The sequence below is a fragment of the Panicum hallii genome, chromosome 3 (genome assembly GCF_002211085.1).
Source record: "Panicum hallii strain FIL2 chromosome 3, PHallii_v3.1, whole genome shotgun sequence".
Lineage (NCBI taxonomy): Eukaryota > Viridiplantae > Streptophyta > Magnoliopsida > Poales > Poaceae > Panicum > Panicum hallii.
In genome coordinates this window covers 16,904,760-16,915,721 of record NC_038044.1, presented here as the reverse complement: position 1 = coordinate 16,915,721, position 10,962 = coordinate 16,904,760, and the positions used below count along the sequence as shown (strand labels likewise).

Sequence of the window (10,962 nt, the reverse complement as noted above, 5' to 3'; positions counted from 1 at the left end):
GGTATTCAATGTGAGAGATCTACACCTATCTAGTAGATCGAGTCAAAACAAGCTCAAGAACAATATGAACAAAAATAAGTAAATGGAGACACAAGATTTAATCCGAAGTTCACTCCACAAAGGAGCTACGTCTCCGTTGAGATGCTCACAAAGAGCCGGGCTGTCACTAGCCCCAAGTCTCTCACAATCAACCACAAAGGAGGATTGAGTTACTTACTATTGATCTCACAAAGAGATGGGTAATACAAACTTCCGGGAGCTTAAACCACAAAGGAATGGGAGCTTCCCGGCACCTCTAACCGTTTAGGAGCAATGCTCTAAGAGTAACAAATGCAAATCGATGAACCGAGGATGCTTCAAGTGCTTCTTGAGATGAACAAGTGAAAGATCACGAAGTGCTCTCTTCCCACACCCTAAATCTCACTTCCTCTCAATCCCTAGGTGAATCCTTGCAAGAATCAAGCTCTTGGATGGAGGAAAGAGTGAAAATCAATGCTGTGCTGGGTTGTTAGGTCGTTGGGAAAGAGCAGCCATGAATGAGGGGGGGGAGAGGGTATAAATACCCCACCCTACTCAAGTGACCGTTATGTGTAAACTAGGGGGTACCGGATCATCCGGCCTATAGCCGGATCATCCGACCAAGCACTCACTTTAAGTACGAAAAACTCTCCAGAATTCCCAGGGCCGGATCATCCGGCCAAGGAGTCGGATCATCCGGCAAGCAACAGAGGGTTTCAGGCGAATGGGCCGGATCATCCGGCCTAGGTCCGGATCATCCGACCCAGGGCAGTGAGGAGAAGCCACTTAGGCCGGATCATCCGGCCTGAGGCAGAGAGTTTTGGCCTAGGGCCGGATCATCCGACCCAGATGTATTTGCGAGAAAGGTTATCTCAAAGAAAGTATTCCATCTCAAAGTGAAGCACTTTAACAACTTAGATCAATCGACAGCATCCCCCTTTATAGTACGGTGGTCCTATACTCAAATTCAAAATGAAAATTTGAATTAAATCACCAGTGAACTCCACCACCATACATATTTGAATTGGGGACCTTCTTTTCATCTTCTTCTTAAATCTTTTTATTTTATTCCTGCACACAACTTCATCAAAGCATCATATCCCAAATTGTGATTGTTAAGAATCATCAAAATCAATTAGGGGCCTAGATGCACTTTCACATACGCCTCTAGATCGAGCATTCCTTGACTTCCTCCAAACTCATCCTAAGCTAGGATTAGGCGGGTGCACTCCGCCACCCGTCTGGAGAAATCCTCCGACAACTTTTATATTATATTATAATATAGTATTGTCGATGAAGGACTTCAATATTTTTTCTATTTTACTTGTCAAGCGCTAATTCTAAATGGTTTCATACTTTTAACTCAACATACGATCACCCGAATTCCGATTACGAAGGGACTAAGGAATCATTGCTTGCTTTGATTCTTTGATCCGTCAATCGGAATCCTAATCAGAACACAAACAAATCAATCGGAATTCTAATCGGAATCCAGACGAATCAATTGGAATTACAATCGAAACCCGAACAATCAACACTTCACGCGCTCAAGGCTAGGGCTGGATAACGAGCCGGCTCGGCTCGGCTCGGTACAGCTCACGAGCCAAAGGCGAGCGGCCCATTCTCCTCATGTTCCTTGCCGCCATCCGTACTATGGATGTCAACTCCAATCCCTCCTCCAACGCTGCTCACTCCTCTCGCTCTTCCTCTGCGCAGTTCCCTGATCCCGTCGGCGATCTTCTCCATCACGCAGATCAGGACCCTCCTCCAGCACCTGCTGCCTTTGACGCACAAATCCAACAGATGTGCTACCGCTACAGGGGTCCGGCGCTCGTCCCTGGCGTCGCCACCCCAGTGCTCGTCCCTAGCGTCCCCGCCAGGGACGAGCGCCGGACCCCTATAGCGGTAGCACATCTATTGGATTTGTGCGGCGAGGTAGCATGAGTTGTGAAAGAGGAGGAGCGATGGAAATCGGGAGGGGGAGGGTCGATGGCGCATCACGAACTAGGCGCAGCGAGGCTGTGCGAGTCGAGGGAGGGGCGACAGAAATCGGGAGGGGGAAGGGCACCGTCGCGACAGCTCGGGTTCTGTGGGGTCGGAGGGAGGCTAGAGGGGAGCGGGCGGTAGCGCAGTGGGGCGGCAGGAGTCGGCGCCGGCCCCGGACATCGCGACATGAAGAAGAACGGGGGAGGCGCTGAGGCGATGGGATCAGGAAGGGTAAGTGGCCGAACGGCTTGAGTGTGGCTCTAGGATTCAACTCAGATGGGCTGTTGGGCTAATTGGGCTTGTATATTTGGGCTGCTGGCTTGCTGGTGTGTGCAGCTTGATAAGCCCGCGAGCGGCTCGTGAGCCGGCTCGAGCTGGCTCGTTATACTAACGAGCAAAATGACCTGCTCGGCTATTAGTCAATTGCAATGAGCCAAGCTGAGCCGCGTGCTGGCCGAGCGAGCTAACGAGCTACGAGCATTTCGTCTAGCTCTACTCACAGCATGGTCTTTACACAGAGTGAAAAAATACAAAATTGATGGTATAATGTAGATCCGGATAAAATTTATATTACCAATAGCAAACACGTGGGCACTATGCTACTATAGCTATATAGTAAAGAATGTATAAGAGAGAGAGACTTGACGGTCGATTGGGCGACGAGGTCGCGTTCCCCTGGGGTGGGGGGTTGGCCATGTGGTAAAAGAAGAGAGGAGCAGAAATGTGGCCGCCACTATGCTGAAGCGAAATGCCTTTATGGGAGTAGGGAGACCCTAACGGTCCAGATCGGTTTCCGGCGCGACGGTCACCTCCAGGCGAGTTGGTGCCGCCAAACAAATGGCTGTCGCCGTCGAGGGCCGCCGGCCCGGCAACCAACCCTCCCCGGACTCCAGTCCACCATCTTCTTCCCCGGACCTGACCAGACACCTCCTGGCACGCCGCTGATCACACACGCCAACCGCCGGCTCCCGGAACACAAACGTCAACAGGCCGCGCGCTAGTCGTTGCCTTGCCACCTCCATGCTCATTCTCTCCCGGGCGTGCCAGGTGGTCGTCGTCGTCTCGCCTTCTGGTTAGGTGGCGAACCGGCCGCGCCGCAGTAGGTGCCCCGCCGGACGCCGGCACGGCGCCCCCGCAACCCTTGACCCTTTCCGATCCACGTCCGCCCAGCGACACCGTACCGGCACCGGCACCACTAGCAACGTTGCCATTTTGCCAAAAAAAACGAACGGCTCCTCGCCCATTTAACACGAGCCGATTGATCACCTTCCACACTTCGATCTGCTGCCACCTACCACACTTCGTCAATCGTGACCACCATCCTTCAGTCCTCCTAATTTAACCCACCAACCCCCGCCGATCAATTCCGCCGCACGCACCGCCGCCTCACTGCCATGGGCTCTCCGATCCCCGCCGTGGCCCTCTGAGCTGAGAGCTCTCTCTTTCCCGCTTTGCTGCCGTGCATCCAGGCTCTCAGCTTCTCCCACGGGCAGGTAGTTGGATCAAGCTTGACGATGGCGCCGGTCGTCAGGTCGTGCGTGTCCGTGAAGGCCTCCGCGAGCCCGGTCAGGTACAGATCCACGAGGGTCGGGGCTGTGGGCTTGGGGGCGCCGGCACGGCTGCGGATATGCACCTCGTCCGTGCCGCTCGGCGGCGACGCTTGCGCCGCCAGCATCAGCGGGAGGAGCCTCGTCAGTGGCGGTCCCAGCTCGCTCGGCGGCGATGGGCCGAGCGTCAGTCGGCGGGACGTTGTCGCCACGTGCAGCGCGAGCTTCGACAGGGTCGGGCCTGTCCCCGTCCCCGCCGCCGCTGCCGTGGCGAGCGCCGTGCGGCCCGCGGTGGCGTCGGCGTTCCCGGAGCGGGCCAAGGTGGTGGCGCTGGTGGCGGCCATCATGCTGCTCTGCAACGCCGACCGGGTCGTCATGTCCGTCGCCGTCGTGCCGATGGCCGCGCAGTACGGATGGTCCAGCTCCTTCGTCGGAATCGTCCAGGTAAGCACGGGTGGATCGCCTAGAGCACTTCCGTTCCGTCTTCTCCCTAGCCCCTTTTTCATCCGTGCATTGACGAAAAGTAGAAGCAAAGCAAAAGGCCCCCTTTTTTCTCTGAAATTAAGCAACAAATTCGCTGCTCTGTCGCTGAAGAACAAAATGTTCAGAGCAACAAAGTCAACCCTGCTTCGACACGTCAGTGCCAGACGCGATCGGAAAACGACCAAAGCATTACATTTTAGAAGGACGCGGAACTGCAATGATGCGAGACGGCCGTTCTGCCAGCCTCTTACATGCTACAGTCTTGCCAGTGTGCCGGCCCAGAGCAGCTCCAAGTTACCAACATGTCACCAGAACACGGTGAATTTGAGAATGGAAGTTGATGTTTGCTCTCTCAATAGATGACCAGCCTTGACAATATACTTAGTTTATATTTGACTGCAGAACACAGAAAGGTAAAGTGAAGGTCAGTTTCTTTGGACAGGTCAAAACTATACAGTGGAAGGGTCTCCAACTTGACATGGTATCAAAAGTCTCCTGATATCGGTAGGATTCGAATTGGATAATTGTAGTAGTCCAAACGTCCTTGGCTCCTTGCTTTTGGGGTTTTGTTTTTACCTGGTGATAGGGACCAGGAGGATTACACTGCGGGGAAAAAAAAGTAACCAGAAGCACTCAACTAAATATTTGAACTGGTTAAAGACTCAGATCAATAAACATGTATGCATCATGCATGCCTGCGTAGCAATAATGAACACAACGTGTTATCTTGCTATTAGGCTGATTGAATCTGAGGTTAAATCTTATCGCCATTTCTGCAGTCATCATTTTTGTGGGGATACGTTTTCTCATCCATGGTTGGAGGAGCTTTGGCAGACAAATATGGTGGGAAGAAGGTGATGGCAGGTGCTGCTGCACTCTGGTCCTTGGCTACAATCCTCACTCCTTGGGCCGCCTCCCGCTCCACCATCATGTTGCTTGCTGTGCGTGCACTCTTTGGCCTAGCAGAAGGTGTTGCATTTCCGACAATGAGCACCTTCTTACCAAAGTGAGTAACAAATTTGATCCACTGAATTTGCTTGTAATTGGCCCTTTAAGTTGTCTTTCATTAAGCCACATCAATCTCTCAGTCTGAAAGGATTTTTTTTAAAAAAAAGAGAGAATAACTACCTAGAGTTGAGATTGAACAGCTGTACTATTTGCTAAATTACCACCTAAGTAACTAGAATAATTCTTTCAACTGTACATGCAAGTATTGTTCTGCTGATCTTGCTGGTATTTCAGTTAATGTTTCTTTTATTGATATCAACTCTAGCTGCTAAAGAATCTGACATTCAAACAAGATTCAGTTTGGGATTCAATCTAACACTGAGCATGAACCAGGTGGTTCCCAACACAAGAGCGTGCCACCGCTGTTGGCATTTCTATGGGTGGATTCCATCTTGGAAACGTCATCAGCTTCCTAGCAACACCGATCATCATGTCACACATAGGCCTCACTGGAACATTTGCCTTCTTCGCATCGCTTGGTTACTTGTGGCTCTCTGTATGGATGTTTAATGTAGAAAGTGATCCTATTGACAGCCGTACCATAAGCAAATCTGAGCTGCAATTTATCCTAGCTGGAAGAAGTGGATCTAAAGCTAAAGGCACCAAATGCCCATCCCTAAGGGAATTGTTCTCAAGACTTGAGTTCTTGGCTGTCACTGTAGCCAATGTGGTCAACAACTGGGTAAGGATGATCGGCTCGCAACATTAAAGTTTAGTTATATTGTACGAATTCTAACACCAGCAAATTCAAAATACCGTGCAGGGCTACTTTGTTCTACTGTCGTGGATGCCTGTGTACTTCAAAACGGTATGTGACCAAAGGCCTTCTTGTTGATTAATGTTACTCAAAACTCCAAGCTATCTCTAACTACAAGGCTACCTCAGGTTTATAATGTAAATCTGAAACAAGCAGCATGGTTCAGCGCCATACCTTGGGCAGTCATGGCTGTGTCCGGTTATGTTGCAGGAGCCTCTGCAGATTTCCTGATCAAATCTGGTTTCTCCGTAGGACTAGTTCGGAAAATTATGCAGGTAAAAAAATGCCTGGGAATTGCCTTGGCCTTGCTCTGTTCACAGAATAGACTGATCCCCCGCATAACCTGAAACAAATGACTCATCACAATTCTGATTTCCCTGCAGTCCATTGGTTTTATGGGGCCTGGTGTGTCATTGCTATGCTTAAGGTTTGCCCAAACTCCATCAGTTGCTGCGGTTCTCATGACCATTGCCCTGAGCTTGAGTTCTTTCTGCCAAGCCGGATACTTCTGCAATATACAGGTAATGTTTCCTTCATGCCCTGATCAGTGATCATACCACCTTCAACTCTATGAACAATATTTTCCCTTTCTGTACTACTACTTCCACCACTCCTGTACTTCGATCTGAAGGAAGGTGTCTTCTTTGATTTTTTTTTTCTTCCGATCAGGACATTGCTCCCAAATACGCTGGATCATTGCACGGTATGTTTGTAACTCGAAAATTAGCAGACAAGATATGAGTCTCCTGTATTCATCGCTGCATTCCTCTGGCTTTGTATCTGACGTGATCTTCGGCCGCGTGGACAGGGCTGACGAACGGCATCGGGACGGTGGCCGCCATAGTTAGCACCATCGGGACCGGCTACTTCGTGCAGTGGCTGGGGTCCTTCCAGGCCTTCCTCACCCTCACGGCGGCGCTCTACTTCAGCGCCACCATCTTCTACAACGTCTACGCGACCGGCGACCTGATTTTTGACTGAGAAACAAAAGTTGCTAGAGATTCTTTTGTGCAGAATCCCAAGGTGTACCAACAATTATTTGTATCTCCCCAGGAAAAGGAATAAGATAGAGGTTGTTTGTTTACTTCCTGTGGAATCGTGCGGAAACGTTGTTAGCTTGCGAGGAAATCACAGAAGAACATTGGGAATGAGGTGCGTGCCCGGTGTTCGACGAAATTACCGAGCAAGATGCGGCGGTGGACGAGTGAGCGTGGACGCGGACCTGCCAGTTGGTGCGGCGGAGAGCGCAACGAGGCAAGGCTGACTATGCTAGCAGCCGACTGAGCGGCGGCCCCGCGAACGGGGGATCTCGGCAGGCGCTGTCCGGCCGGAGGCTCTCTCGGTTCCGTCTTCCGTCCCGACGGCCGCCGGCTGAAGATGACTGAGAGAGTGGATGAAAAAGAAAAAAAGGAATCGCGCGCGTGTCGGCCGGTCTGTTGCTTGCGAGTTGCGACCTGCGGCATGAGTAATTGGTGGGCCGTAGGTGCCTTCGGCTCTGGCCCAAGAGCAGAGTGTTGTTTTTTTTGGGTTGGCGGCGCAGGGTGGGTGCGCGGCCACGAGACGGCCCAGCACAGAGTTCTACGAATCTTTTAGATAGTTAAGCCGCCCCGCGCCACGGGGGCCCATGCGGCTCTGTTAGCCAACAGATCCTCATCTTCTTGCACAAAGATTCCTAAATAAGGAGTTCAGGACTGGCACACTTGGTTATCAAATCAATCACATTCATTCAGACTCTGTAGAGCATTCTCAACAGTAGTGTGCAGCAACAAATTACAACGTGCTGAGGTAACCGTACACATTCTTGGTTTTAAGTAGCCACACATCTCCGCTCAAACCTGTGCACCTGCGCCGTTGTGTTGTGTCGTTCAGTACCTCGCGGCCGCTGCTCGTCTTCCGTTGACATCACACAGAGACGGTGGTGCTCTTTATTATCATCTTATTATTACCCCGAAAAGATTTGGATACAATTCACCGCACTCTCTAAAGGCAAGGAAGTCCGATCAGGAGTCACTCCTGCTGGGCTTGTTCGAAGCTGGGATGACCTGCAAATTTAAAAGTCAGTTCAGGGAACCACAAAATGCAATGCTGGTTTGCTCGCCAATGTTCTGGTTGGTTGGCATACGGTCTCAGCGGATGGTATCCAATCATTCGTCGCAGGATTGCTCGTGCATCGGACAAAGCTGGTAGATGAGGAGCCGTTGCTCGTTACGCTAAAGCCGCTTCCATTGGGTCTCTCCACTTTGATAAAACCTGTACCGGTCTGCAAAGAAACATGATCGGGTTAAACATATCCATGTAACAATGTTACAGAATGCACACTGCAACTAAATTACGAACGAAAAATCAACTGTCCACCGTTAAGACTTAAGACAGTCTCTAGGACAAAAATAAACATAGGTTCATGGGATCAGTGCATTTTGCTTTTGGTCTGGAGATAACAAGCATCATGAAAGGCCTCAATATTGAAACCTCGGAGTTCATAGCAAATTCCTAATGTTCCTCCTGATAATTCAGCTGTCCTAGGCCAGCATCTGAGAATGATTATACTGCTTTGCCCCAGAGTCTCCAGCAGAGCAGTACAACTTAAGCTAGAAAATGTCTCATGACCAATTGTTGATATATGCATTCCAGAACAGTTTATTTATATCAGTGGTAGCACACCAATGCATGAAGTGAGCCTGACTATACTAACTATGAATGGGCTATGATAGCCCATTCATAGTTAGTATAGTCAGGCTCACTTCATGCATTGGTTCTGCACTTATACAGGCAGGGTTCGTGCTATTACTTTAAAAAAGAAATCAAAGTGTAAAGCAATCTTCAGACTTTCATTGCGCATTCATATTTCTTAACTAACACATACTTAACAGTTAAAGATAATCCTAATGCCCATTTTGCTAATCATAGCATTTTCAAGGAAAACTGCTAGTGACTCTCATATAGAGCATGCTGAAAGAGGACCCGAAAAACCAAGAAATACAATGGTAATTGACTACTTCTCTATCAACTGCGATCACTTTTGCAAGCGAACTCAACAATAATTTGACACCATTCCGGTGAAAATTATACGATATAGTTTGGTCAAGGCTCTTGTGTGAACAAACTTTATTCCTTGAATGCAGTTATGATGGGAGGATTTCAATCAAGAGTTCAAAAGCAGCTATCACTAGACGGCAGACACATTGACATGATAAGAGTGATTACGCTAGAAAAGAATCCTGAAAAACAGAATCCTAACTTACACTAAGCCTTATAACTTGGCCAATTTACTGCACCGACAAACAGTTTGTCACGCACAACTAAAATTACAAATTTCGGTAAAACAATTTTTCCCTACAGAGTGCACACACGGGCACAGGGTACATTCAAAGCTTACCGTGTGATGCTGCTTGTCGATGCCTATGAGCCCATCGTAGTACCGCGTCTCCACGTACTCCTCCCCGCCGTCCACATCCCCTGCTCCGTCCAGCACCAGCTTCTGCATACCACAAGGCACCACCACGCTCACGTCGGCCGATCGATTTCAACGGCGAAACACGAAGCAAGAATTTGAGTACCACGAAGGTGGCAGCTGACCTGGGGCTTGGCCTCGAGGTCGCGCAGCTTGCGGAGCTCCGGCAGGTCGTGGTCCCCGGCGCCTGCCTCCGCGCCGGCGACGTCCTCCGACGGGTCGCTGCGCGGCGGCTTGGCCGGGCGCCTCGGCGCGGCGCTGTCGAAGTAGCCCCGCACCTCGGCCTCCACGCGCGCCGCCTCCTCCGGCGGAAGGTGCGGGTCGCTGCGCGCCGGCCGCGTCGTCGCCATGGCGAGCGGCTTCTGGGTTCGCCTGCTCGGGTCTCGGCTCTGGCTCGGTCCAAGGGACAGCGCGGGTTGGTGAATGGTGATTCGGTGGCGGACCAAACCGTCGTCGGTCTCTGCTCTCTCTATGGGCGGGCGACGCGCGGTTTTCGGCCCTTCCGGGCCGGGGTCGGGGACGGGCTGTTTTGCGGGGGGGACCCGGGCAGGTTGCGACGGCGACGGAGCCGTGATGGTGGCGTCTGGTCTGATTGCGAAAGATGGGACGGTGGATGGATTAGGTTATCCCGATGGGGATCCGCCGCTTCTGTGCCCAAACTCGTGACCGCTGATGGCGATGGACGGATGGTTCCAGATTTCGCGAGGTGCCGGCCGGCGTTGCTGCTATCCTTTTTGCACTTCGCAGAGCACGCCTGGTAGCGAGTTTAGGTTAGCTTTTTGTAAATTACGGAGAGTGCCGAGCACAGTCAGCCACCAAACAAAGCACGTTTAGAATAACTGTGGTTGGATTTTGGGGGCACTATTCACTACTATGTTCTAGTTTCAGTAGATAACTTCTGTAGTTAAAGATATTAGTGACTCCGTTTGAGCTGTTCTCTAGGCGATCTGGCATGTGAGAACCGTCAGTATCAGGTACACTGTCAGTGAGAGCTTAGCCACTTTTCAGTTTTCAGTTTTGACTTGTGAGGATATCCATCTCCAGAGGATAGCTGGACTTGCAAAAATACTACTGCCCATGAAGGCTGAGTGGCTGACCAATGATCATCGAACAGGAATAGCCGAATAGGCAAGTGGCAGCATGCTACCTAAATGCTCCCATGCCACGAACATGATTACGGATGGGCATTGGCATGGTTACCACTGAAAATACGTTTCCGCTGCACTACCCAGCGACTCCCGAAAGAAGAACTAGCAATTCAGCTAGGAAGAGATCCCATCGCTGCATATAGCCACTTGCGCTTCGTTCCATGGTTATTTTTTTTCAGGGGAATAATCCTAGTCTTTTGCGGCGCCGCTAGAGCGAGTGTCAGGATTCAGAACTCAGAAGGGTCAATCAAATATTCAAATGGCTTCTCAACTCTTCTCGAACATATGCAAAGTGGGCCGAGATAAAGAGGTGTCTGGACCTAGAGGCTAAAGTTTAGCTCTGTTATATCAGATGTTCAGTATGAGTTAATTATAAAACTACTTGTATGATCCGAACTAATTCGTGAGATAATCTATTAAGTCTAATAAATCCATCATTATCATATATTTACTGTAGCACCATATTATCAAATTATAAACTAATTAAGATTAATAGATTCTTATTATGAATTAGCCCTAAAATTATGCAATTAATTTTTTATTAATCTACGTCTAATACTTCTC

General features: G+C 50.1%; 2 protein-coding genes across 2 annotated transcripts; one reads left to right on the top strand and one right to left on the bottom strand.

The window, feature by feature from the left end:
* The first annotated feature begins 3,518 nt into the window (after positions 1-3,518).
* On the top strand, positions 3,519-6,883 carry LOC112888090 (probable anion transporter 2, chloroplastic). The gene is made up of 8 exons (XM_025954440.1): positions 3,519-3,995; positions 4,814-5,040; positions 5,376-5,724; positions 5,806-5,850; positions 5,928-6,074; positions 6,183-6,320; positions 6,469-6,502; positions 6,608-6,883. Exons 1-8 carry the CDS (start codon positions 3,519-3,521, stop codon positions 6,778-6,780), a joined length of 1,590 nt encoding a protein of 529 aa, XP_025810225.1. The 3' UTR covers positions 6,781-6,883.
* A 620-nt stretch (positions 6,884-7,503) lies between these two features.
* Positions 7,504-9,708, bottom strand: LOC112886360. Its single transcript, XM_025952245.1, has 4 exons — positions 9,376-9,708; positions 9,176-9,277; positions 7,922-8,059; positions 7,504-7,841 (listed from the first exon to the last, which is right to left on the bottom strand). The coding sequence occupies exons 1-4, from the start codon at positions 9,598-9,600 to the stop codon at positions 7,800-7,802; spliced, it is 507 nt and encodes a 168-aa protein (XP_025808030.1). The 5' UTR covers positions 9,601-9,708; the 3' UTR covers positions 7,504-7,799.
* Between the last annotated feature and the right edge of the window lie 1,254 nt (positions 9,709-10,962).

Bases quoted from the DNA above. Each gene is read 5' to 3' on its own strand.
- LOC112888090 (XM_025954440.1), top strand. From the start codon at position 3,519: ATGGCGCCGGTCGTCAGGTCGTGCGTGTCCGTGAAGGCCTCCGCGAGC. The intron at 5,041-5,375 runs GTGAGTAACAAA...AGCATGAACCAG, and splicing joins ATGAGCACCTTCTTACCAAA to GTGGTTCCCAACACAAGAGC. The intron at 5,725-5,805 runs GTAAGGATGATC...AATACCGTGCAG, and splicing joins CCAATGTGGTCAACAACTGG to GGCTACTTTGTTCTACTGTC.
- LOC112886360 (XM_025952245.1), bottom strand. From the start codon at position 9,600: ATGGCGACGACGCGGCCGGCGCGCAGCGACCCGCACCTTCCGCCGGAG. The intron at 8,060-9,175 runs GTAAGCTTTGAA...GTTTCTTTGCAG, and splicing joins TCGACAAGCAGCATCACACG to ACCGGTACAGGTTTTATCAA. The intron at 7,842-7,921 runs GTATGCCAACCA...TTAAATTTGCAG, and splicing joins GGATACCATCCGCTGAGACC to GTCATCCCAGCTTCGAACAA.